Below are 26,515 nucleotides of genomic sequence, written 5' to 3' on the forward strand. Positions count from 1 at the left end.
CATCTCATATAGTGAAAACAAGAACGTGCCCCGAGGTGGGGCGATATCAGAGTCCTAGTCAAAGGCTTAGGGAGACAGGGGAAGCCGAGGCTCCATCCTCAGCTATCACTGATCTGCCTTCTCAGGATCGGGCGTCATCCAGGCTGGCCTCTAACACACCCCACTCCCTAACTAAGGCCTTGGTGAGGAGAGGAAGCCAGCATGCTACTCCCACGCCATCTAGGAGGCCAGCCTGATTGTAAAGAACTTCAACTTTGGGCTGTACTCTGGCCTGACTCTCTGCCTTCTGGGTACCTATGTAGGGAGACGGCCGAAGCTCTCAGAAGGGCCAGAGGAGCAACAAACGGGATGCCTGCTCCAGTGCGGTGCCAGTACCGGTGGGATGCCAGCTCCAGTGGGGTGCCAGCTCCAGTGGGTTGCCAGCTCCAATGAGATGCCAGCTCCAGTGGGGTGCCTGCTCCAGTGAGGTGCCAGCCCCAGTGGGGTGCCAGCTCCAGTGAGATGCCAGCTCCAGTGAGATGCCAGCTCCAATGAGATGCCAGCTCCAGTGGGTTGCCTGCTCCAGTGAGGTGCCAGCCCCAGTGGGGTGCCAGCTCCAGTGAGATGCCAGCTCCAGTGGGGTGCCAGCCCCAGTGGGGTGCCACCTCCAGTGCAGGGCCAGCTCCAGTGGGGTGCCAGCTCCAGTGGGGTGCCAGCTCCAGTGCTCCAGCTGCAACTAGGCCAAGTGACCTCTGGGCTACCATGGGGACTGCTTGGACTTGGGGGACTGAGAAGTGGCTCCACTCTGCAGTTGGTGGGGATTCTGGATTATTTTGGATAGGAGATCAGTGGCATCAATCAAAGTCCCAGTGATCAAAATCTCACCTCCCAAGAAACATGTCGCTGCTCTCCAGAAAGTGTTTGCAGGGTCCTGCTCTCTAGATAAAATTACCAGGTAAGACCTACCCTGGAATCTCAGCAGCTATGGTTTGGAAGCCCAAGCTGTGAGATCTTGGGCAAACCATCTCATCTCTCTGTGACTCAGTTTTCTCATCCATTAAAACAAGAAGAAAAAAAAAAAAAGCAAAAACAAAACCTGAAGTTGGGGTGGGGGTGATCCTGAGGACCTGTCCATCCCATAGACTGCAAAGGGTGTGAGCCACACACCCTGCCCCTGAGGGCTGTGCTGAAGAGCTGCTGGCCTTCATCTCTGCTTTCCCACACTGTCCAAAAGAGATCCCACTGGCTTGGCATCAGGGGACAGTGTCTCCTTTAACATCTTAGCATCTTTCTGGGGATGCAGGACTGATGGGAAGGTACTGATAGGACGTCATGACCTTGCGTCCTGCAATCACGATCAGAGGATAGCTGAAGATCTATGAGACTCTCATCTACCCCGTCCCCACCACACCCACAGCAGGTAGCTTGGAGGCCATGGTACCACACACTTTAAACTGCTTAAATCATCTGCCATCTACTCCCTAGCTTGACAAGATATTCCGTAAGGACAGGATTATATGTGTTGACTTTTGTTCGTAGGAGAGCACGGGTCTCTAAGTACGTGGCCGAAGATCCAAGCATTTCTGCTAAGCAGCATGGCTAACAGGGCCCTGGCAAGTCTGATGTGGCATTTGACATGGAACTCCATGTCCGGGTGAGTGAGTCCTCAAATCTGCTGGCTGGTGACCAGAAGCCATTCTTCAGTCCAGAGCTCAGTCAAGGCTGTTCTTTCTGCCTAAGCCATGGCCCTGAGAGTTATCGTGTGACCTAGAAAGCAAGTGGTCGGGTAGAAGAAGGTTAGAAAAAGCCATTGTAGCATGCCAGAGAGCCCCGGTCATGCAAGTCAATTAGAGGTCACTGCTGCTAGTCTCCCACAGCCGTCGGAGCTGGACATGGTGGCCTGGTGCTGGCATCAGTCAGACAAGCCTCGCCACTGTTTGCTTCTGAGTCACTACACAAATTGCAAAGGCCCTAATCTACCTTTTAGGCCACAAACCTTACCCTGTAACAGTATGGTGAATGTCCCAAGCTCTGTGATGGGTCTCACTTTGCAAGTCTTGATAAACATTCTCAGAATGGTTGTCTTGCTTTGCTGCCTACAGACAGGCTGCCCAGCCTTCCTTCCTTCCTTCCTTCCTTCCTTCCTTCCTTCCGTCCTTCCTTCCTTCCTTCTTCCTTCCTTCCTCCTCCCTCCTTCCTCCTCCCTCCTCCCTCCCTCCCTCCCTCCCTCCTCCTCCCTCCTCCTTCCTTCCTTTCTTTCTTTTCTTTTAATCAGTTAAAAAAATCTTTTTTTACGTTTGAGTGCTCTAGCTGCATGTACGACTTTATGCCAGAAGAGGGCATCATATCCAACTTCACTGATGGTTGTGAACCACTATGTAGTTGCTGGGAATTGAACTCTGGGAAGAGCAGCCAGTGCTCTTACCCACTGAGTCATCTCTCCAGCCCCCCTTCCTTTTTTTGTTTTGTGTGTATGAGTGTTGTATCTGCACAAATGTCTGTGCACTACATGTGTTCCCGGTGCCTTAGGAGGCCACAAAAGGGTACTGGATCCTTTAGGACTGAGTTATAGACAGTTGTGAACTGCCGTATGTGGGTGTGGGGAATTGAACCTGTGTCCTCTACAAAAGCAAGAAGCGTTCCTAACCACTGAGCCATCTCTCCAGCCCCCAAACAGTTTCTTGCTGTAGCTAGCTACCAGTGTTGTGTGTTCTGTGAAAACCCCCACTTTTCTTAGAGCCCGAGAAACTGTTTGTTAGCCTTCTCACTGTGCATGTGGGGGCTGGGGGCGGAGACACTGCCTTGGCTTGTCACTCATTTGCACAGATGATGACGACAATGACATGCAACTAATTAGCCAAGGCACACACGGAACTGCTAAAGAGTCTGATAAAATTTTAATTACCCCTTGTTTTGTGGGGGCAGGCAGCAAGCCACGATAATAATCTTCTTGGTGCTGTCACTGAGGAGAGATCAATCTCACTACAGGAGGGCAGGTAGAAACGGCAGGGAGTTAATGGCTGTGGTGTAAGGGACTGGCACAGTGTGGCAGAGGGTGGTAGGCAGAGTGGTTACTGTTTCTGGAATTCAGATATTAGGAGAAATTCCTCCCTGGATGACCTAGGTAATTTCCTAGTTCTCCACCTTTTTTCTCCCTTAGGCTTTTGTTGTTGTTGTTGTTTTGGTTTGTTTGTTTGTTTGTTTGTTTGTTTGTTTTGGAGACAGGTATCATGCAGTCCAGGCTAGCCTTGAACTCTTGATCTTCCTGTTGAGTACTAGGATCACAGATGTGTGCCACTATGCCCTGCTCCACTTTGTTTTGAAAGGCCTGATATTTTTTAGTGGTAAACCCATGCTAAGCAAAGAGGAGAAAACCAAGGCATGCAGAACATCAGTTTTGCCTACCAGGGCAAACCACATCCTCAGCAGCCGTGCCTAGAGTGGAGGCAGCCGCAGGAGGACTGCCTGGAATGCATTCTCACGTTTCACATGCCCACCTTACAGTACTGCCATCCTGGCCCTCCAGGACTTGGCCCCTGTGCTACTCCGGGTGAAGGGGAACAGGAGGGGAGGATGAAGCATCCACCTCAATACCTTGGTGGTTTTGACCTTGTGTCCACTGCTGCAGCTCCACCCCGACAGGTCCGGGAGCACCTTACACTCCTCCCCCAGCAGGCAGGGCTCCATCTGACACCACCACTTCTGCAGGACGATGGAGGCTGTGGGGCAGGAGGCAGGGGTGGCTCTAAGCACTGGGAGCACAGTGCTGACCTCGCTGGTCTGTGAATGAGGTGTACCTCCTTCCCACATGCCCAGGGCTTTGCTCGCTACCTCTCCCTTCTCTTCCCCCTACCCTGGGCTGTCCAAGGAGGCAACACCGTACTTAGACTGAGACTGGGGGCTATCCCAATCAACTTCATTACTGCATCACACCAAAAGGGGAAGAGGATGTCAAGCTAGGAGGCAGGTGAAGGAGGCAGGTGAAGGAGGCAGCCGTCCTTAGCACAGAGGTACCGCCTTCAGTGCTCTCCTTCCTTAGTGGATATGAACTGATATCCACACCACATCCAGGAGTGCACAAGCTGGCGTGCAAGCTAGTGAGCCTGAGCATGGTGATATGGATGCCACCAGAGCGTGAGAACACAAGTGTGGGCAGAAAGGAGGGAAAGTGGATGTGCGATGGGAGGGATCACATGTGTCCACAGGAGAAGGCAAAGGTAGGCTGAGAAAAGAGTGGACTTGTAGAAAAGGACCTCTCTGGAGGAGTGCGTGGGCAGAGGAATTAGTGTGAGGGAATGCATCCCTGTGTGCATGGACCAGGTGGCAGGTGTGTGTGTGACCTGTAACAAGAGCTGTCTTCCTTTATGACACAGGGCAGGTCATGTCTGCCCTCTCCTCCAAGATGAGTCTCCATCACTTGAGACTGATAAGGTAAGTCTTGAGATGGCTATGAAACCAGATGCCAGCAGATGGTAAGGCTAGACAGACTTTCTTATCTCTGCTCTGGGCCTCCTTACCCACCTGGCTGCCCAGGACCTGGCCATTCACTCACCATCCACGCAGGAGGGCTTTGCCCTTGTGGTGCCAGCCACCTGGCCAGAAAGGCAGGAGCATTTGACGGTCTGGGAGCGCTCCTCGATGCGATTCCGGTTGCAGCAGCGATGTGCGGCGATCACCTCACAGGTGCCTTGCTTTACTAGGACTGATTGGCCAGCAGTATAGGATCAGGTGACCCTGGCCTCCACTCGTGCCCTCCTCCCTCCCACCCTGCTGCAGGCCCTCAAGTCCCTCCTCCTTGGTCATGGAAAGGACATGTAAGAGATATCCAGTGCTGGGGCCTGCAACTCAAAACACACACACACACACACACACACACACGCACACGCACACGCACACGCACACACACACACACACACACGCACGCACGCACGCACGCACGCACGCACGCGCATGCGTGCAAAACGAGGGAGAAAGAGACAGAGAGAGAGAATGCGTGTTATCTGATGGTAAGGGAGAGAAGAGCGGATGACACCTTCATGTTACCTCTCCACCCCACCCTGCTGAGGCCATGCTCTCGACTCTTTGAAAGCTGGAGTTGCGCACCAGCCCCCACCTTCTGCTTTCTCAGGGTGAGGGCAAGGGCCCCAGAGCTTACAATGCGTGGGGGAGGATCATCCGCTTACAGAGGCTTTAGCCATCCCAGAAGGAAAACCCCAGAATTAGGCCAGGAGACTAGACTTAAGCCTCCACCGGAGGGGCCTCTCAATGCAGAACACCTTCCCCCTGGAAAAGATAGTACCAGGGTGTCTACCCGGGCCTTCTCTGGAGGGCAGCAGCAGAAGAGGACAGTTTCCTGGGTGACGACCAGAGGAGTCACCTCCGCAAATATTACTCTGCCCCAGAGATTTGCGGGCTTTGTGGGATGGGTTGGAGGGCCTTCGAGCTCTCCAGATGTCCTAGAAACCCCCTCTCTAGTCTCACCGCCTTCCCCAAACCTGCGGCTGTTGGAGGCTGCAAAGAAGCAGAGGCCAGACGTGTCCACAGCCAGGCCAAGCACAGTGCTAGCACCCAGCTGCCTGGGCTCCAGTTGCTCGCGGTCCTCTCACTCATTCTGTGGAGAGAAGTACAGACCCTGTTTAGCTCGGGGCAGATGCTCCCTCTGCACTCAGACTCAGTCCGTTCTCTGTGTCATGCTCTAGAAGCCCCAGGTTAAGCAGGATGCATACCTCATCTCCAGGCAGCTTGCAGCCAGTGATGAGTGATACAGAAGGACCAGGGAACAGGAAGGTAGAGCCTGTGGAGGAGACATTCAAGAGATCTTGCAGAGTGGATCAAAGGGCTGTGCCATGGGTTAGATAATGATGCTGACTCCCACTTTTTGAGCTCTTGACCCAGACACTTCACTTGTGTGCTCTTGATTATGTCCCACTGCACAAAGGATCGCTATTACCCATTTTGCAAATAAAGCTCCAAAAGTTTGGATCTAACCCTAACAGCCATCAGTAGAGGAGCTGAGTACACTGTGGAGAACCTGAAAATGCAGTTCTCTCCAGATCACTGGGAACACAGAACAGAACACAACAAAACCCAAAATCATCCGGGAACTTGGTAATGATGTGTGTGGTAGACTCTAGTGAGAACCCAGTCTTACAGGAGGGGGAAAAGCAACAAGCAGGAGATGTATACACCGTGCGTACAAGGCAGGGTGTGTGTGTGTGTGTGTGTGTGTGTGTGTGTGTGTGTGTGTGTGTGTGTGTTACCTAATATGTACACACCAGGTCTGGAGAGCGTAGCTTGTTTGCCATTAAGAAGGGAAATCTGTTGCTTTTCTAGAAGAGAATTGGGACAAAGAATGGTTTTTTTCCCCCACCAGTTTCTTTTATGTGTTTGAGTTTCAAACCATGGGACTGTAGTAGCAGTGCAATTCAATCTGAACACAATTTCAATTTTTGAAAGAAAAGAACGAAAGGAAGGAAGGAAGAAAGGCAGATGCTCGTAACCCTAGCACTTCGGAGAAAGCAGCAGAAAGACCATTGGGAGTTTGAGGCCAGCCTGGTTTCCATAGTGAGTTCCAAGCTGCATGGGAAGATCCTATCTCAAACAATCAAAAACAAACAAACAAACAAAAACAAAAACACGGGGCTGAGGGGGTGGCTCAGTCAGAAAGAGGACTCACTGAGCAAGCATGGGAATACCAACACAGGTGTGAAAAGCTGGCCAGTGTAAAAAGATCAGTGGATTGCTGGACAGCCTAGTGCGGCATTCAGTGAAAGACCCTGTCTGAAGGGAGTGTGGTGGAGAGCGGTAGAGCAGGAGGCCTCTGTCAGGAGGCTTCCCCTGGCCTTCACATGGTGCACACATGCATACACACTAAAAGAAATAAAGGAAGGAGGGACGAAACAAACCTAGGCTAGAAGTTAAATGTCTTGCCAGAGGTTGGCTGGCCTGTGACAGGACCCAGAAGCCTACCCTAGGCCCAGCACTCTCCTGCTCCTTTCTCCTGTGAACCGAACAGGGCCTCAAACGTCTACACCAGAGGGAGGGCAAGAACCAGAAGGAAACCAGGGACGCAGAAACGCCGAGAAACTGGGAGACACTAGCCACAGAAGGGGACAGGAAGAGCCCCAGGAGGTCAAGGGTTGGCCTAGCTCACTGGCCCCAGCCAGTGCCAGCTCTGACTAGGACCCCAGAACAGGTCCCTAAAACCTGCTTGAGCAGATGCCAAAGCAAAGGCTATAGGGCTGCCCTGGAGGGGACGCTCACTCCTCCGTTCCCATCTCCAGAGGTCTCCCTTAGGGTCCCTGGAGTCTCCAGGCTTCTGTCTGTTCATCTGCTGGTCTCAGACTCATTCCACCTGGATAAGCAGGGAGCCATTTGGAGGTAGTTCAGAACAGAGAGAGACCAGACCCCTGCAGGGGCCAAGAGAAAGCTTGGAAGAGAATAAGGGAACAGGCTGGGCACTAAAGGAAGTCCAGCTTAGGCTGTTCCGGTGGCAAGGGCGGTCATTTCTGCTCTAGGAATCTGTCCCTGCTCCCCTGCCCTCCTCCCCCAGACTATGGAAACCTGAGGGGGAGGTGACCCCTCCCTGAGAAGAGTGGCTGGGTTTTCCTTTTCCTAGGAGCGAAGCAGGGGTGAGGGGATAAGATTCAGTGCTGCCATCTCTCTGGTCTTGGGACAGAGCTAAGGTCAGAGAAGCGTGCAGAATCTGCCAGCTTTGTCCTGGAAGAGACCCCTGGGGGAGAATCCCGAGGTCTCCAAATTCCCTTCGCCCCCACCTCCAAACCGTCACGAGCCTCACTTCCTGGACTCTTCTAGAGCTGGCTTAATTCTGCTACAGTCCTTACAGAGCGCTAGCCTAGCGGTGCAACAGGTCTCGGCTTCCGCGCACAGCCCACAAGGGCGCCTCCATTCTCCCCCAAGGTCCTGTCCCCGCTCAGTCTCCCGAGAGAAGTAAAACTGAAACAGACACACCGGGCTGCTGAGCTCTGGAAAGGCCCAGAGGGGAATGGGGATGGGATGTGGTGGCGCCCATCCGCTGGGGATGGGGGTGTTCTTGCCCTTCTGCGTGTGCCTGTTTTCTAAGTGGGTCTGCTCTTCCAGCCCGTGTCGGGGGCCCCTCATTTTGAGCATCGCAAAAGCCACCTGTTCTTCTCTTGACGATATCCTGTTTCCGGCTGAGCTCTCCCCAAATCCCATCCAACTCATGCATTTCTCCTGGGTACTCCAATGCTCAGAGAACTTAGGGGAGATGGGGACTCGGGATCTCTGGCATTCTATTTCCCCCTCAAACGGTGCTGGAGAAGGAGGCTTCCGGGATTTGTTCTTCAGCGTCTACCTCAGTTTTCTAGGGCTATTTTCCCAGTCCCCAGTTCAGGCTAAGGTGATGCTGAGGGAGCAGCCTGCATACCAACAAGGGATCAATAAGAACCTTCCACCTTGCTCTGCTTGCTCCTGTCCCCTTCCAGCGCCCATTCTTGCTCCTGGTACCCACCTGCTCCACAGCAGTGGCCCCGGTTCAAGCCTCTGGCCTGAGGTCCTCGATGCCTCTGAGCTTGGGATCTAGACTCCCAAAGGCGGGTTTCTCCCGGGAGTGGCCAGCTTGGGTGTTGTCTGGTCCCGAGCTATCAAGTTGCTGTGCCCCGAGGAGTGCAGGGCAATGGCTAATCCGGCGTCTTAGAGAGCCCGGTTCTGAGCACGAGGATGCTCTGGGCCTGGACCCACCAGCCCTGTGGGGCTCAGCCGGGTCCACCCAAGCTTCCCGCCCTCAGGCTGCGGAGCGCGCAGCCGCTTGGCTGGGAGTTGTCCCCGCTGCTTCAGCCCTTGCGGGGACCTCTGCCTCCTTCGAGATGTGTGGGGCGCTCTGCGGGGAGGGTGAGCACAGCGGACTCGCAGCGGCCTCTGGTGGCCCAGGGCGAGACCAGGGACAGAAGCCCACGGGCTCTGTTTTCACGGACAATGCTTCTGGGGGCAGCACGTGACAATTAGAACAGGTCCCTAAAACCTCCAGGAATGTGGCCCCTAGTTCCTGTGGCGCAAGGGAGGTAGGTGGTGTTCTGGGGTCCGGGTAGGCGTTGGGGCTGGGCGTAGTCTTCACCTACACCAGCAGTAGACTGGTATTTAAATCTGAGCTCGTTAAGTCTTAAAATGCAGTTTTTCAGACCATGTATAAGCGGCTCACACCTGTAATCCCAGAACGCGGGAGACTGAGGCAGGAGAACTGTCACGAATTCTGGTGCAGCCTGGGCTATAGCGTGAGACCCTATCAAAAAAACAAAAACAAACAAAGAGACGGGGACAGGGGAGACAGGAGGTTGATTGCAAGTTTGAGGACAGCTTGGTCCACATGGTTTACACAGGGTTCCAGTCAGACCATATCTCAAAATGAAGGAGAGAGAGAAGGGGAGAAAACCCAGTCCTTGGTTAGTTCACTCAAGTGTTATCTGAGATGCTTTCCAGGCACTGGGAGCTAGGACCACTGTATTGGAAGATTCCTATGTTGCACAACGTTCTTTACCACAGGCTTTCCCCGCTGATCCCCAGAAAGAAATAGCAAATACTTCCAGCACAGACGCGTTGCCCTCCTACCCGGGAGGACTAGGGGTGGAGAACCAGCCTGGAGGGCTTCAGGAGGCTGGTGAATGGCCCTGTGGATAACGAGTGTGACTCTCATCTTGGGAACCATATCTGAGGTTCCCAGTGTCTTCCTCAGAAGAATGGTAAATAATCCCAATTACAAAATGTTAACAGGTTCGTATTTTGGATGCATTAGGCACTCGAGGGCAGAGGTGTTTGTGAACCTGTCTCTATGGGAGGGAGGTCTGCGCCTGTTACAGCCAGGAAGAGCTGGGGAGGTGGTAAAGTATGGGGAGAGCAAAGAATAAACTTGGCTCTGGGTCCTGAGCACACAGCCTGGGACAAGGGATGGAGTCTCCGCTTTCTTTCACTCTCTTTCTTTCCACTTTGTAGGTGCTGGGGATTGATTGATTGGCACCTTTATCTGCTAAGCCATGCCCCCCACCAAAGACAAAGACTCATTATACAGCCTTGGCTGGCCTTGAACTTGCTATGTGGCCCAGGCTAGCTGCTAACTTCTGATCCTCTCATCTCTGCCTCTGCCTCCTGGTATTACAGAGTGTGCTACCATGCCTGACTAAGGAGGCCTGTTTTGAGGATGCTCTGTTCCTTCCCTGGCTCAGGCCTGGTTCTCCTCTGTCACTGAGGAATGTCTTTTGGCTCCCAGGAGAGAACACATCTCATAAATGTTCTTTCTCAGTTTTCCCCCACCCTCACCCTCTACTGCCTCAGGGAGAGAACCTCTAAGCAGGTGTGGGTGAGTCAGGATGGAAGAGGTCCAGGAATATGTGTGTGTGGGGGGGCAGAGGTATGAGAGCCCTCAAATTTGGTTATGGATGGGAGCCAGAATGGTTCCAGAGTCCAGGGGAGCAAACGACCCCCCTGACCATTGCCTGGTATTGGAGTCCAGGGGTCTAAAGCCCTAGATGTGTGGCCCACTTTTCCAGCCACGACGTGTATCTGCGAGGAGCAAGGAAGCTGGGTGACACTGAGAAGTGACAAACTGCCCCAGAAACACTGAATAATAAAACCCAAGTTACTCTTTTTTTTCTCTCCAGTCTTTGGCTTCCCCGCTGACACTATGCCATTTATCAGACAGTTGGCTTCAGTTTTTCTCGAACAGGAAGAAAATGCCCATAGTGGCAGTATGCTCTTTGTCCCTGGATGCCTTTGCTGCTGTTTTTGAGTCTGAATTTTTACCAGTCCACCCCAACTCCATCCTGGTGACTTCATTTTTCTCTGCCCTCTTCTCCCCCCCCCCAAAGCTCAGGCATAATTACAGCAAGTCTGGGCACTTTGTTTGAATGACCACTGTGGAATTTTTTTATTTAGACGTGGTCAAGAAAGCCACCCCTTCGGGGAGGCACAGGCTATCCCAGGGTATGATCAGGAAGCACCAACTGGGTGCCTACATGTAGAATTCCAGCTAGGAACGGGGAGTCTGTGGTTTCCTCAAGGGCCTTGACTTCTGTTGGACTTGGGGAATTAACTGTATGGTGGGAACTACTCTAATCCCAAGTATAAGGACAAGACTCTTTCCGAGTCAGGACAGTAATCCTCTCCTATCGAAGGCAGAAAAACAGCCCACCTGTGCCGGGTCCAGCCCGTTTCTAACAGTGGGCTTTCCTGAAGCCCAGACAAGCTTTAAGAGTGGCCTTTGCCTCCCCCTGGCGGTAGCCAGAGAACTTGCTCAGCATCCCCGTTCTGCTTGAAGCATCCGAGGGTGGGAATTTAGGATTCCCACTCCTTTATGAGTCCCTTCTTAATCCAGAGAAACCAGCGTCAGAAACAGGTTCTGCCAGGCATACGGCTCTGGAAGTGGCTGCGTGACTCTTGAGCAGGTCTAGTAAACTAACAGGAGACTGTCCACTCCGGCCTCATCTGTAAAATGGGTGTAGCCCACCTTGCGGTATCGGTGTAGTGACCTAATGAACAGAACGGTGCTTTCGTAGAGGGCCTAGTGTGCAGCAAGTCCTCAATAATCGTAGTTATTTATTATGCCGTTAGCCTTACTGACTGGCCAGCAGAAGTCTAAATATGGAGGAACGGTTCTGAGAAAGTGGGGTGGGAGTGACAACCGTTCTCTAGAATGTGAAGGTGACCTTTAGACAGACTAGTGCCTTCAGGAGCCCAAGATTTTGCCCCAGGACCCCGATCTGGGGAGGTCAGCTGCCGGGCTTGATTAGCACAGCAGCCCGCGCCAGCGCTCTCTCTCCTCTCCCCTTTCTGTCTCTATCTCTCTCTCCCTCCCTCCCCTCCCCTCTCTCTCTCTTCTCTCGATTCAGCAGCTCCAGCCTGAGGTGTTGTCACACCAAGTGCTTCACACCCAAGTGGATGTTTCGCTCTGAAGTCATCAGCTCCATAACTCCCTCTGCTGTGCTGGCCACCCCGAACGGAACGCAATAGGCTGCCTCGCCCACCCCCGTCACAATGGGTGAATTCTAACGGATTAAGTCTAGCGGATGTCTAACCTACAGAACGACTGACATGTTTCCTTCTCTCCGCTTCCTCCCCACAGCAGACCCGTCCCCTGTGACACTCTGGCGGAACGATGTCGGGATGCCGATAAGAGGCGGGGAGCTGGTGGGGCAGGCAGTTCCCGCAAGGCTTAGAGCCTGGGGAAGTTTGGCCTGGATCAAGAGAGGGCACCGCCCACTTGAAGCCCTAGGGGCGGGGCCTCTCCGGGGGCGGGGCCACGGCCGAGGGCGGGGCAGGGCGGCAGCATGCTAAACCGGGTGCGCTCTGCTGTGGCGCACCTGGTGAGCTCGGGTGGCCCTCCGTCCCAGCGCCCTAAGTCCCCCGACCTGCCCAACGCGTCCTCGACGCCTCCTGCCGCCTCAGAAACGCCTAAGAGCCCCCCGGCGAGGCCTGGGAGCGTGGTCGGGTTGCCCCAGAAGACCGCGGAGACTCGGGCGAGCTTCTCCAGACCCACCTTTCTTCAGCTGAGCCCCGGGGGGCTGCGACGCGCCGACGACCACGCAGGCAGGGCCGTGCAAAGCCCCCCGGACACCGGTCGCCGCCTGCCCTGGAGCACAGGCTATGCCGAGTGAGCACCCCCGGGGCTCCCAGCTGAGGATGGGACTCCCACCCTCCCAGGAGACGCATCCCGGCCGCTGGGATGCATCCCCCCTGCACGAGGTTCCGGGGACCTTCCCAGGAGACTGCACCCTTCCAGCCCTCTCTCGGACGGGGTGCAGCCTCAATACCCTTCTTCAGGACCTTGCCCACCCTTCCCCTCGCTGGCTCAGGACAGTCCCCTCCTAAGGAGAGCGCACGGCGCACCAAGGATGAGTTGGCCAGTTCAGTCGCTGCCCACGGTTCACAGGCTAAGGGAAGGGAGGTTCGGAAAGGAGCAGTTCCTTTTCCCAGGGAGATCACCGGTGGAAAGTCTCGCTCACCCGCTTCCTGGCCCCAGCGCCCCAGTTCCCTGTCCTTCTTACCGGTCCCCTCCCCCTCCACACCCAGAAATAGCCCGCGACAACAGAAGGCCGCGGGCTTCCTGGGGCGGGGGAGGGGTCCGCCGGCGGCGCGCGATGGTTCCCTTTGGGCGCGGGTCTGCAGACAGACAGGTGCTGGTAGGGGCAAGGAAATAGACCCCTTGGTTCACACGGCCCGAGCGGCAGCGTGCTCCCAGAACCTTGATATTTTTAATGCATCTTGGGGAAAACCGAGCCAAGCCACCAGGGACCTGGGGGCACTGAAGTTGTGGAGGGAGGTGGTGGGTGGCCCCTCACCCTCATCGCCTCACTTAGCTTCCCACATGGGAGGAGTTTATAGCTAAGAGACTCTGGCCCAGTCCAGGTGAGCCTACCTTTCCTCTTACCCAACTTGGGCTGGAGCACTTCCTCACTGCAAGAGTGATCGGAACTTTCACTGGGTGGTTTTACGGTGAGGGTGGATGTACCCGTGAATCACTGGCAGCGGTGGTTGAGACTGGAGGTGGGAATGTAACATTTTGACTGGTAGGGAAGTAAAACTTACTGCTGCTGCCTGGCCACACCCCCAGCACCACCTTGCCTTGGCCCAAGGATGAAGGAACTGAGGCAGGGGGTTACTATTGCCGTCCTTTCTATGAGGCGGTGCATTCTGCCACCCAGACAGGACTTCTTGCTGGCCCTGCCTTCTCTTCTTCCCTCTGGCTCGAAGCCCAGGCAGCTGTGACCTTTTTCAGCTTGGCCAGCAGGCAGGAGATGATGTGTGTGTGTCTAAGGTGGGGTTATTCCAGGACCTAGTCTGGTGTCTAACCTGATGTGGGACACTCTGGCCTGGCAGGGTCATCAATGCTGGCAAGAGCAGGCATAATGAGGACCAGGCTTGCTGTGAAGTCGTGTATGTGGAAAGCCGAAGGAGTGGTACAGGGACCTCCAGGGAGCCTACCCAGAAGCAGGTAATACTTCATCCCCTTTCCTAGCCTCCAGAGGGTGACACCCCTCCCCAGGGATTTCAGAAGTGTGGATGTTCTGCCTCTACCACAGAAGCCCTAATGGCTTCAATTAGACCAGTTCCACTGCGGATGTTCACTATTCCATTTAAGATATAACTGCTCATGTTTTTATGGATGATTTAACTAATCATCGGTGCTGCTCTTTGGATCCTTCACAGTTCGAATTTGGCTCTTCTTTCTCTTGACACAGTAGGCTGTGCATGAATAAGTGGATAAATCGAATTTGCCTTGCTATCACACTCAGATCTCCTGTGCGATGTTTCCGTGGATGCCCGTCCCCTCTTCCCCGACTGACTTCCAACTTCCCCTTCATCAGGGACTCTGCTTCTACTACTGGGGCCTCTTTGATGGGCATGCCGGCGGCGGGGCAGCTGAGATGGCTTCGCGCCTCCTGCATCGCCACATCCGGGAGCAGCTGAAGGATCTAGCGGAAATACTTCAGGACCCCCTGCCTCCTCCTCTCTGCCTCCCGTCCACCCCAGGCACCCCAGGTTTCTCTGATCCCTCACACCTGGTCAGCCCTCAGTCTTGCTGGTCTCCACAGAAGGAAGTAACCCACGAGAGTCTGGTAGTAGGGGCCATCGAGAATGCCTTCCAGCTCATGGTGAGTGGGTGGCCTGTGCCAGCAGTGTGCTCTAGTCAACACTGTGTGGTGGGAGTCAGAGGATGGATGTCCCCCAGAATCCACACCACCTCTGAGAGGACTTGGTCCTGTTACCTCTGTGGTCCTCCCCTCGTCCACTCGGGCCTGTCGTAGGGCAGGTGACTGTGAACCGGAAGTTTTTCTGTTCCCTTTGACCCTTCCTCACCTGGCAGGATGAGCAGATGGCTCGGGAGCGGCGTGGCCACCAAGTGGAGGGGGGCTGCTGTGCACTGGTTGTGATGTACCTGCTAGGCAAGATGTATGTGGCCAATGCGGGTGACAGCAGGTGAGTGGGGGGTGGGGCTTTGAAAGCGGCCATGTAAGGAGCCACACTCTCCAGGATGATGGGAAAGAGGAGATGAGGTGGTCTTGGGTCAAGTACCAAAGACTGGAGGGATGGGATGGGGGGTCGGGGGCAGGGACAGCTACAAGGAAGGAAAGATAGGACCTGAGGGAGGATCATCAGGTCCATTATGGGGAGGGCCTGTTCCTTCTGGAATTCTCCATGAAGGGGCCTGAGGAAGCCAGATCCAAGCCTTGTCTGTCTCCGGGCAGGGCCATCATTATCCGGAATGGTGAAATCATTCCAATGTCCCGGGAGTTCACACCAGAGACCGAACGCCAGCGTCTTCAGCTGCTTGTAAGTCGGGGCCAAACTCGCTACCCTAGTCTTGACTCTTACACCTCGCCCTCCCGAAAGCTTCCTACTGAGAACTTCCGGGGAAGATGCTGAGTGGCCTGTGGAGTGCTGGTTGAGCTGGAGAGGCAGGGCAGCCGGCCTGCCATTGTAGTCCCTGTAGAGGAAGGGAGTAGAGTCACTCAGAGGTGGGGAATGAGAACAACAAAGCCCCAGCAAGGGCATTATCTTAGCATCCTCATGTTTGCTCTCTATCCGGATTGCCTGGGGCTGAACCCTGCTTTGTGTACTTTGCTAACTGTGTGACCTCTGACAAGTCCCTTAGTCAATGGTTCATGCCTCACAGGCCTTTGTGAGGGGGCGAATGAGTCAATCCATGTTAATATGAGGGGAGTGTGTAGTCTGCAGTAAACTTTATTTAAAGATCTACTCGAATTTAACAGCTCTCTGTTGTATCTGGGTGTGATGTGTCTGCTCTCTCTCCTGTCTGGCCCCTCCCAACCTCAGGGCTTCCTGAAACCGGAACTGCTGGGCAGTGAGTTCACCCACCTTGAGTTCCCCCGACGAGTTCAGCCCAAGGAGCTGGGGCAGAGGATGCTGTACAGGGACCAGAATATGACTGGCTGGTAACACTTCCCTCAGAGCTGGGGCCGTTCCCATGGCAATGCAACCAGTCCTTCACCAGCAGCCAGGTGGAAGCTGCAGGGTGGGTCAGGCTGGGAGTTGGGGGCTGTGGCCATTCCCTGGAAGGCCTTGTGTGGAGGTGGTGTGGCGGTGTGCTGTACGGAGGGGACAGGGGCTTTGAGTGATGATGCCTCCTCTACTCCTCCCTCCCCAGGGCCTACAAAAAGATTGAGCTGGAGGATCTCAGGTTTCCTCTGGTCTGTGGGGAGGGGAAAAAGGTAAACCCCATGGGAGAGGCAGGAAGACCTACCACAGTTTGTCCAGGGAGGTGGGGGTGTCACCGGAGAGTAGGTGTGTGGGGTTCTATGGGTCACCGGAGAGTAGGTGTGGGGGGTTCTATGGGTTCACCGGAGAGGTGTGGGGGTTCTATGGTCTCAGTGAGTCTGAGAGAGGAACTATTTAAATAGCTTTCCTTCTCATTTCCCTCAGGCCCGGGTAATGGCCACTATTGGGGTGACCCGAGGCTTGGGAGACCACAACCTTAAGGTCTGTAGTTCCACTCTGCCCATCAAGCCTTTCCTCTCCTGCTTCCCCGAGGTGAGTGAGCACAGCTCTCCTTCAGGCTGGCTTCTACCCAGGCCCCCCCCCCCCTTTTTTTTTTTATCTCCAACCTCCCTGTCTAGCAACCCTCACACCTCAGTCCCCCTCTCTCCTCTCTCTCCCTCCCAGGTACGAGTGTATGACCTGACGCAGTATGAGCACTGTCCGGATGATGTGCTAGTCCTGGGAACAGATGGCTTGTGGGATGTGACCAGCGACTGTGAGGTAGCCGCCACTGTGGACAAGGTGCTGTCAGCCCATGAGCCCAATGATCCCAGCAGGTAGGGGGCTGCCTGGCGAGGTGTTGGGGGGAAAGCACTGGTGAAGGAAGGGGCCAAGGGGAAGAAAGCCTGGAGACCCACATATGGGCCTGTATGTCCATCTTCTCCTATGTGTGTCCGTACATGAATGTGCACATGTGCTCCTGGCAGGTATACAGCTCTGGCCCAAGCTCTGGTCCTAGGGGCCCGGGGCATCCCCCGGGACCGTGGCTGGCGTCTCCCCAACAACAAGCTGGGTTCCGGGGATGACATCTCGGTCTTCGTCATCCCCCTGGGAGGGCCAGGCAGTTACTCCTGATGGGCCCAGTCCCATCCCTCTCACCGCCATCTAAGCCTCTCCATACTTACCCTTCTCCCGGTCCCAATACTGAAGTTGTGTCCCTGACTCTTGAGTGGCCATTTAATTGACAAAGGGATGTCCACTAGATCCAGAATTGGAGCAACTGACAAATAAAACAGATGGAGAAAGAAAGGTATGTGTCATTATTTGCCTCGAACGGAACCCGAAAGGTGGGCAATGGAAAGAACATCAGAACATTCCTAAAAATGTGGCTTCCCCCGATTCTTCTGCTGCCCCCTTTGCCCACTCCATGTACTTACCATGAGTGGCCCCATCTGCCTCATCCATCTGTGGCTTCTTCCATCTGCTGATAGCTCTGAGTCTGTGTCTAGCCCAAACCTTTGCTGAGCTTTGAGACCCATGCATCCCAGTCATCTCCCAACCATTTCCTCCATAGTACTCTGGTGCTTCTGATCAATACACCTGGAACTGAATTCACAATTTCCCCATAAATAATTCTTCTCCTGCTTCACCCTTTTAGTGGGCACCATCATGGCTGCTCTGGTTAGTAATCCAGCAGTTGGTCCCACCTGGCTTACGTATCTTCATTACAGTTCTCAACTACTTTAATCATTCAGGCCATGTGAATGTTTCAGGAAATCAGCTGCCTAGATGATGGTGGTATATGCAGTGTAGCCCAGCTGTGTCCTAGGCTGTAGCGTCTGTTTGTGTAAGTCCACTTAATGCTATTCACACAATAAAGAAATTCCCTAGCAGCACATTCTCTTAGCATCTCTAATACATATATACGACTCTGCTGTTGACTACTTTAAGATTTTTTTTCCTATTTGCCTTTTTCTTTGCCTCCCTCGTCACATTAGCTCCTTACTACACCGACTTCCTAATCTCAGTGGCTCCTCACTGTGCCTAGGACAGAACTAAGTCCTGAGCATGTAAGGACCCTTTCTTTCTCCAGCCTCACTATCTTCCTCCAAACTCTGTGGGCTTGTCAGAGCTCCAACTTATTTTAAATCTCACATTACCATTTCTTGACGATTCACCTGTCCTCCAGGACTGAGACCCCACAGCCCCTGTATGCTGCTAAGGCAGTTACCTCCAGGATTATAACTGCCCACTCAAAGGAGGAACCAATTGGGGCGTAGCTGTGAAGGCAGGGACTCTTAAGTCCGACTGTTTTGAGCCAACACTACTGTAACTTCTGTGATCCTCCATGTCTCAGTAAAATGTAGATAACTACTGCCTCATAGAACTAGAAAGTTAGAGTGGGCAGGGTGAGCAAGATTCATGTAATAAAGCTTCAGAAGTGTTAGCTCTGTTAGGTTGTCTGTGTTCTTCATTTAGACCATTAGTTATTTGAAGGCAGAAACACATGGTCCATATATATAGCATTCAGTTCACAGTCAACCAACACTTACTGAGTGAATTCAGAGGCCTGGGGGCCAAACTGCCGTTCAACACCTCAGTTGCCTGATTTACCAAATGTGTGGTTTGGGCTTCAGATCCTGAGCAAGTGTCTGTGTATTGGTGAAATTATAAAGGCCACTCCACGTAGTTAAAAGGAAGATTTATTTAGTGGGTGACTTACAAATGAAGGGATAGGTAGATTGTGGGGGTCTGGGGAAGGTGTATCGCAGTCCAGCGGTGTTCTCTGGAGCTCTGCTCAGTCAACCTTCACCGTCTAGGGTCCAGGAACAGAGAGAGCGCTCGCCCATCCAGGTCTCGGTCTCCAGACGCCTCCCTTGGCCCCGCCTCGTAGGCGTGACAGTTGCCAGAGTCTCAATGGGGGTTGGAACTTCCAGATCCAAGCTGGAATAGCTACCCACTACACTGTGTATGTGTTCGCCTGTGCTTGAGACAGCCTTGCTCCCTCACGAGTGCTGGGATTGCAGGCATGAGCCTCAAGCCCAGCTGTACTTACAGTAGACTCCACATGACTTCTAATATGCGTTTACTTGGCAAGTCTTTGTTGAAAGCTGGTTAGATGGTTCAGAGGGCAGGTTGGAGGAGGAGCATGGGAGCAGGGAGCCAGCACCTTCCTAGGATCCCTGTAAATTACAGGCCTGACTGGAAATTTAATTTTTTTTTTTTTTTTTTTTTTGTTTTTTCGAGACAGGGTTTCTCCATGTAGTTTTGGTGCCTGTCCTGGACTCGCTCTGTAGACCAGCCTGGCCTCAAACTCACAGAGATCCGCCTGCCTCTGCCTCCTGAGTGCTAGGATGAAAGGCATAAGCTGCCACTGCCGCCTGGCTTGATTGGTTTTTTAAAAAAGTGTTCTGTCTGCGTGCATGCCCACAGGCCAGAAGAGGGCGCCAGATCTCATTCTAGATGGTTGTGAACCACCATGTGGTTGCTGAGAATTGAACTTAGGACCTCTGGAAGAGCAAGCAGCCAGTGCTCTTAACCTCTGAGGCTGATTGATTTTCGAGACAGGATCTCATGTAGCAAGGTTGGTCTGGAACTAACTCAGAGATCCACCTGCCTCTGCTCCCTGTGTATCATCATGGCCCATTTCACTATAAATTCTTGCTGTCACAAATCGTTTGCCAAACCACTTCCCTGGGCTTCAGTTTCTTTACAGGCAAAAAGGAATGAGTGAACTTATTCCAGAGAACTCGTGTTTAAAGTACCCAGCACTAGCAAATAAAATATTGGTCGACTTCCTCCAACACCCACCTCCTGGGCTCTTTATAAGGGAGGAGAAACAGGATCAGGTAAACAACACATCAGACTGGTCTCAACAGCACAATACAATAGGAGTATGAGCTCAGTTCCCAGTTGGCGACGGGAAGGACTTCCAGGAGTGTGCTCTTAACAGGACATAGGGAAATTCCCGGCCAAGGAAGGAAGGGCCTTGTAAGGCGACGGTGACTGGGGGCTGCAAATCGCAAAAGGCTTCTAAGGCTCGGGATTGCGTCGTGTTACACTTAACGCAGTGATTCCTGGTGCCGAGAGTGGGCAGCTTCTACATAACCAGTCCCCTCGGTCACGGCGAGGGCGTAGGAGGGGCAGAACCTCGAGGGCTGCTTGGCCACGCGAGGGCAGCAGCGGCCCTCGCTGACCCCACCCTGGGAGCCGCTCAACTTTCCCGACTCGGGTCCGCCCCCCACGGTAGGAGGGTTGGGAAGTGAAGGGGCCGAGGCCGAGTCCTCTGGGGTCCCCACCCGCCCGCTCACCGCCCAACACTCCAGAAATCTCCCCGGCACGGTCCTTCCAGCTCCAGCCCCACGCCCCATGCCCGGCCCGCAGCCGGGGTGACCTGCGGCCGCCCGGGGCCGGGAGCAGAGGCGGGCCGAGCCAAGGGCCGCCCCCCGTCGACCCCTTCCCTCCCCCGACTGGCCCGCCCCGGAGCGGTGCTGGAGAGTGGGGCGGGGTTCGGGTCAGTCTCAGCCTCCGGCACCGGCCGCGCAGCTGGAGGCGGCGGAGCGGAAGGTACCTGGGCCCGAGCTGGGGGGTGGCGAGGCGTCCTGGGAACTGGGCTCCCAGGAAGGCACTTTCCCGGTTTTCTGATCGCTGGGGGAACGGCCCCGCAGGGGGCTCCGGGCCGGGCACGGGAGAGCGCCCCGAACTGCGGGGCGGGCGCTCAGCCTCCTGGGTTAGAGCGCTCTCGAACCAGAGCCTCTTCCCTTTCTGAGCCCCTGCCTTTCCGAACCTCCCTAGCCGGGCCAGCGATCCGCTTGGATCTCTGTGAGCGACCCTACCCAGACGCTCCAGTTCCGGGCGGGGCGTAAGGAACAGGGCCTTAGGCCGGCTAGGGGAGTTCTGGCCTGGGAAGAGGAATGGCGGGAATAGGGGCGGGTGTTACTATTAGGGGCTGCCACTGCCTGGCGGGTCTGGACGCCGCCCTAGACGGCTTTTGGAGCTAAGTCTGAGCTAAGAGGTTGAGACGACTAGGAAAGATCCCGCTCCCGTGTCGTGTATGTGCGTCTCGAGTGAGGAAAATAACAGAACACCAAAATCCCAGACTCTGCCTCCTACCCTGTTGGGAGGTTGGGGAGTGTTAGGGGGTTGGGCCGAAAGCTGGGGCCCATTTCTTCCTTTACTTCTGGCTTTAAAGTTAAGGAATAGGTGTTGCCTGAAGAGTGATTCCTTGCCTAGATCTCAGGGGAGCAGAGTACAAAGGCCTGTTGGATCACCTGGGGAACCGAGAGAATAAGGAGAGCTAGTGTTTTGTCCCGGGGAAGGCCCCACAAGTTCCAGACCCCTCTCCAGGCCCTGCCTGAGGTTTCCTTGTCTCTCTTAGGATCAGTGGGGCAGTTCCTCTGGGACTGCGTTTCACAGGGAGTGTGAGCCTTGCCATTTTGGCCTTGGGCCTAATGCCCTGGCTTGGCCTGGGTCTCCAATTCTTCTGGGCCAAGAAGAGGCTAAATGCAAAATTTTCTGAGGTGGGGGCTCAAACCCTGCCCTGAAGTTCCGGCCTCTGCCTCCTGCCTTCTGGTGCCAACCATGTTTGCTGTGGGACAGCAAGTGGCACATGCGTGCGGAAGTGACTAGCTGTTGGTGTCCGTAGTCATCACCTCCGTCGTCAACACTGCCCACCCTGGGTTGGGGCTGTCTCATCCAGTCTGTATACAGCTGGACTAGTTGAATTAATGGGAGTAGGTGGGGGAGTTGGAAGAAATCCCGTGGGTTACCTGGATATACTTCTCAGATCTCCCCTTTAAAGGAGATCTTAAAAGCAGCAGAGTGAATGCTTTCTTCTCCGTCTTTTGGGGTATCAGGGAGAACCCCTTGTGGTGGGGGGTGGTAAGTGTGGCTGTGCATACTCAACTATAAATTCTCTGTGACTCATGTCCTCTTCCCTCACATCCCTGTGTGTGTGTGTGTGTGTGTGTGTGTGTGTGTGTGTGTGTGTGTGTGTAGGGGAGGAGGAACCACCCAGGAGCCTGATGCTGAAAAGAATCAGCACGAGGCTGGAGTGTTCTGCTTCCTAAAAGGCAGGCAGGCGGCACAGGCCAGGGTCTGAGGTGGTGGTATGTAGGGAGTAAAGGAGTCCAGCTGAGCCAGACAGGATATGGGGATTGAAAGGAAAAGCCACGTTTGGGGCTGAGATCGGGTTACTGTCCCCTTTTTAACTGCTCCCTGCCTGGTCAGAGCTTAGACTGATCCTCATTAGTCTTTTCTTTTGGGGCTCCTCCCAGCCGAGGCTCTAGTTCCCTCCACCTCCCCAACAGCCTTGACTCCATCTCTACTCCTAAGCTGGCTGGTACTCTCCCTCCCCTCCAGGTCTGTGTAGGCCTGGGGACCTCGGTAGCCTGGTCTGCTCCCCTTCCCTGGGAGGGGGAGCTGGGAAGGCAGAGAAGCTTCGAAGCTGTGACCTGCTTGTTCATGTGTGCTGGGTGCGGGACACACGCAAACCCTGAGAAGCCGGACTCCTTGCCTTGAGTCACAGGGAGGTGTCTCCGGGGGCCTCAGGGTCAGCTGGCCTCTGGGAGGAAGGGGCTGTTCCAGAGAGTGGGTGGAGGTGATTCCCAAGTGGATTAGCTCCATCACAGCAGTGCTGTGGTAGATGTGTGGCTCCCCACAGTGTGGTCATTGTCCCCTGTCAGGGGCTGAGTGACCCAATGTTGCTGCCAGGCCCAGGAGGAGTGGGGGGGCGGGCTGCCTGACCGTGAGCTGCCAGGACTGAGCCTTCTTTGTGTGACTTTGGGGAAGGGATGGGGTGGGCCAGGGACGCCAGCCGGCTGCTCCCACTGCCCTCTGGCTTACTTTCTTTGCTTCTGATCTCACCTGTGGCGTCCAGTCTGGATCCACACCATGTCCAGTTGCTCTACTTTGAGAGGCAGCCCTTCAACTGATGCGTCAGACTCTGAATACGTGTCTAAACCTCACTGAGCCTCGGTGTCCTGCTTTTGTCAGAATAGGGTGGCCTGGGGTCAGTGAGATGGCTCAGCAGGCAAAGGTGCTTGCCAAGCAAGGGCGATGACTGAGTTCGAGCCCAGGAACCCACTGGAAGGTAGAGGGAGATAACTGAGTACAAGCTGTCCCCTGACTTCCACATCCACCTAACGGGCAGCTGGAGAGCTGAAGGTTCTTCTCAAAATGCCCAACAAAGCACGTTGCGTCCAGGGAGAGACGAGCACCTAGCTGCGCTACCAATGCTCCTTGCTTCACCCCACCTCCTGTAGCTGGCTTCTTTGTGACCAGGCATGCGTGACTTCTACTGAGGGACAATCCATTCTAGCTTGCATTTTAGTGATTTTTGACGAGTCAAAATCTTGGTAACATGAAGCTGATAGGCAAGGCAGATAAATCTAGGTCTTTTGGAGTACACCTGAGCACTTCTCAGGTGCCCAGGGTTTTGCACGTGAATGGGTAAGATTTCAGCCAGCTGGCTTCAACATGTCATTTGCCTTCCTCCTGATCAATTCTAACTCATCCCGGAAGACCTGTTCTGGCCAGCATTTCCAGGTCTTTCCGCCTGCAGGATGGGTTCTTGGCAAGAACATGCCTTGGCAAGCCCCTTCCTTTCCTTTGCCGGATGTTGTGGTTTTCACGGAAGTTTGGGGCCCCTAAAGAAGCCTGCTGTTGGACTGACTGGATTTTTTTCTCTCCCAAATCCCCACTGCCTCTGGACTGCCAGTTTCAGCCATGGCTGCAATCCGAAAGAAGCTGGTGATTGTGGGTGACGGTGCCTGTGGGAAGACCTGCCTTCTCATTGTCTTCAGCAAGGATCAGTTCCCAGAGGTCTATGTCCCCACGGTCTTTGAGAACTACATCGCAGACATTGAAGTGGATGGCAAACAGGTGAAGGGCCGAGACTTGCTTGCCTGGGAACCCTGCCCCCAGCCACGTAGGGCCCTAGGATGCCCTTTCTTAGCACCCAGATATACGTCTTCGTTTCATTTCCCTGCTGGAACCAGCAGAACTTAGGAAGTGAAACTGTAGCCCCAGAAAACCTGGATGTACTTATCTGGTTTGGCCACATACTGGCGCTGGAATCTGAGCCAAGTCCCTTTGCCTCTGGGCTTAACCTCTCCCTGCTGCAAAATGTGAATGAGGGTGAGACCTACCCCCAAGGGTTGCTGTAAGAATTAAATGGTGCTTACCACGGCAGCTCATCCACCACAAAGATCAAATCCACCTTAGATTTTTAGAAGTGTATTGTTGGTTTTGTGACTGGTCAGTACAGCTCAGCACCTAGTGCTGAAAAGACGTTCCGTAAGTTTATAGGACCAGTGATTTCAGGGGGTCTCGGGGTGTTAGGTTGGGGATCCTTGGGCTAGCTACTCAGCAGCCCTATGTATGTGTCAGGTGGAGCTGGCTCTGTGGGACACAGCAGGGCAAGAAGACTACGATCGTCTGCGGCCTCTGTCCTACCCGGACACTGACGTCATCCTCATGTGTTTCTCCATTGACAGTCCTGACAGCCTTGGTAAGGCTTTGGAGGAGGGACTGAGAGCCTGCAGAGGCCGTGGGGAGGGAGGGTTGGGAGTGTAGGCCCTGCAGGTCTCCTTTGCTATGGAGACAGGAGCCCTTGGGGTGGAGGGTGTCCACTCCAAAGGGCTTTGAGCTGTGTAGGGTGCTGCCCCTTAAATAGTCTCTGTGACGCTGTGGAAGACCGGGGGGCTTCTGGTGCTCCGCGGGTACACCTACACCTTTTGGGATATCTCCGCAGAAAACATTCCTGAGAAGTGGACCCCGGAAGTGAAGCACTTTTGTCCCAATGTGCCCATCATCCTAGTGGGGAATAAAAAGGATCTGAGGCAAGATGAGCATACCAGAAGAGAGCTGGCCAAGATGAAACAGGTGGGTGGGGCAGCTCTTGTGGTGAGGAAAGGTCCTCGAGGGTCAGAAAACTAGGATGGAAAGCAGCCGATAGATAGCCAGCCTTTGCCTTATCGAGGCTCTGGGTTCGCCTCCTGCTGTCTATGGTCTACATGTTGGGGGAACTAGAGGGTCCGCAGAGTACCCAAACTGTCAGAGAAGTGACCTGTCCAAGGGCACTGTTTTCACAACTTGTTCCAGCGGATGGTCTGGTCTGTCTTTGGAGTTGGGGCTACTAAGATGAATGAAGAGCCATCCTCACCCTCAGGGGCAGCCCTGTCAAGGGGGGGTGTGGGAGCCGTGCCGGTAGAGTGCCCTGGGAGGGAGGGCATCGTAAGGGAAAGGTTCAGAGTGTGCGCACTCAGAGCCCTGCTAAATGACTCCAGGCTGGGGCCTGATTTATTTAGAGGACGGTAAGGAAGGTAGGCTATCTCGGGAGGATAATTAAGGTTTTAATTGGGGACAGATGTCCAGTCTGTCTGTTAGTAAAAATATTCTGGTAGCTATGTAGGAGGGACTGGAGCAGTGGTTCTCAGCCTGTGGGTCATGACCCCTTTGGTGGTTGCGTCTCAGCCATTTACATCATGATTCATAACAACATTAGTTATGAAGCGGCAACCGCGTAACTTTGTGGTTGGGGCCACCACAACCTGAGGACCGATGTGAAAGTTGAGGACAGTGGGCTAGAGGAAGATGAGAACGGAGGTCAGCTGGGCAGTGGGCACTTGTTCGGAGGAGGAATGAGTGTGTAGGGGTAAGGCTGGGTGAGAGGGGAAAATAGACAGGATTCGGAAATGGCAACTTGGGTCTTAGGGCCCCAGCCTGGAAACCGCCTGTGGTAGCTGGGACCTGGGTGTTCTGCAGGGTGTATGGAGGATGTTGATTTGCCCCTTCTTTTGACCCCGTCTTGTCTTCGCAGGAGCCCGTTCGGTCTGAGGAAGGCCGGGACATGGCAAACAGGATCAGTGCCTTTGGCTACCTTGAGTGCTCAGCCAAGACCAAGGAAGGGGTGCGGGAGGTATTTGAGATGGCCACTCGGGCTGGCCTGCAGGTCCGCAAGAATAAGCGCCGGAGGGGCTGTCCCATTCTCTGAGTTTCCCAAGGTCTCTCCAATTCTCCACCCCTTCCCCCAGGGGTACACATCACACACCACCCACCCACCCACCCACCCACCCGCCCCATCCCACCCTCGTAGGACTCCACACTGCCAGTTTCCTTTCTGGTTCTTTCCTGCCCAGGACTGCATGAGTTTTCCCAGCCCCGAGTGGGGGCTGGTCGGCCCTTCCTCCCTGCCTCTGGGAACCAGGCTGGTCAGCCCTGCCCTTCCTGAGCAGGGCCCCTCCTCCCGCTGCATTGGTCCAGGGATAGGGCTCTTAGTCCCTTTGGCCTTCCCCATATCACACACCAGCACTTTATATATTTCTGGCTCACAGGAGTCTGGGGTAGGGACCGGGGTTTCTGCTTTGGGTAGTAGCCTTGCTCTGACTTTACTTGGTGGGAGGGCAGGACATGAATAAAGGTCAAAGGTTCCGCCATGTGTGGCAGCTTCCTGTCTTTCCTGGCCTCCCTTGGCTGTGAGCCTGGAGTCCCATCTTTTGCTCTTCATTTCCAAGTTGCTGGCTAGGCTGGGCCTCTGTCTGCAGAGGCAGGGCTGGGGGGCGGAGGCAGC

The 26,515-nt window shown here is 54.4% G+C and overlaps 3 protein-coding genes across 4 annotated transcripts; 2 read left to right on the top strand and 1 right to left on the bottom strand.

Annotated features, from left to right (window-relative positions):
• Window positions 1-669: 669 nt before the first annotated feature.
• Window positions 670-5,796, bottom strand: Tafa3 (TAFA chemokine like family member 3). Its single transcript, XM_028889971.2, has 5 exons — window positions 5,706-5,796; window positions 5,475-5,590; window positions 4,532-4,681; window positions 3,574-3,698; window positions 670-1,746 (listed from the first exon to the last, which is right to left on the bottom strand). Exons 1-5 carry the CDS (start codon window positions 5,786-5,788, stop codon window positions 1,735-1,737), a joined length of 486 nt encoding a protein of 161 aa, XP_028745804.2. The 5' UTR covers window positions 5,789-5,796; the 3' UTR covers window positions 670-1,734.
• A 6,176-nt stretch (window positions 5,797-11,972) lies between these two features.
• On the top strand, window positions 11,973-17,254 carry Ppm1j (protein phosphatase, Mg2+/Mn2+ dependent 1J). The gene is made up of 10 exons (XM_028889940.2): window positions 11,973-12,598; window positions 13,825-13,939; window positions 14,313-14,600; window positions 14,813-14,925; window positions 15,195-15,279; window positions 15,784-15,902; window positions 16,115-16,178; window positions 16,390-16,497; window positions 16,630-16,781; window positions 16,932-17,254. Exons 1-10 carry the CDS (start codon window positions 12,276-12,278, stop codon window positions 17,077-17,079), a joined length of 1,515 nt encoding a protein of 504 aa, XP_028745773.1. The 5' UTR covers window positions 11,973-12,275; the 3' UTR covers window positions 17,080-17,254.
• A 2,855-nt stretch (window positions 17,255-20,109) lies between these two features.
• On the top strand, window positions 20,110-26,385 carry Rhoc (ras homolog family member C). 2 transcript variants are annotated; one of them, XM_028889935.2, is made up of 5 exons: window positions 20,110-20,190; window positions 23,663-23,826; window positions 24,334-24,454; window positions 24,698-24,828; window positions 25,766-26,385. In XM_028889935.2, exons 2-5 carry the CDS (start codon window positions 23,671-23,673, stop codon window positions 25,937-25,939), a joined length of 582 nt encoding a protein of 193 aa, XP_028745768.1. In that variant the 5' UTR covers window positions 20,110-20,190; window positions 23,663-23,670; the 3' UTR covers window positions 25,940-26,385. The 2 variants fall into 2 exon arrangements, with proteins under 2 accessions (XP_028745768.1, XP_028745767.1); XM_028889934.2 differs by lacking the exon at window positions 20,110-20,190 and adding an exon at window positions 20,412-20,511.
• Window positions 26,386-26,515: the final 130 nt, after the last annotated feature.

This window comes from Peromyscus leucopus, chromosome 6 (genome assembly GCF_004664715.2).
Source record: "Peromyscus leucopus breed LL Stock chromosome 6, UCI_PerLeu_2.1, whole genome shotgun sequence".
NCBI lineage: Eukaryota > Metazoa > Chordata > Mammalia > Rodentia > Cricetidae > Peromyscus > Peromyscus leucopus.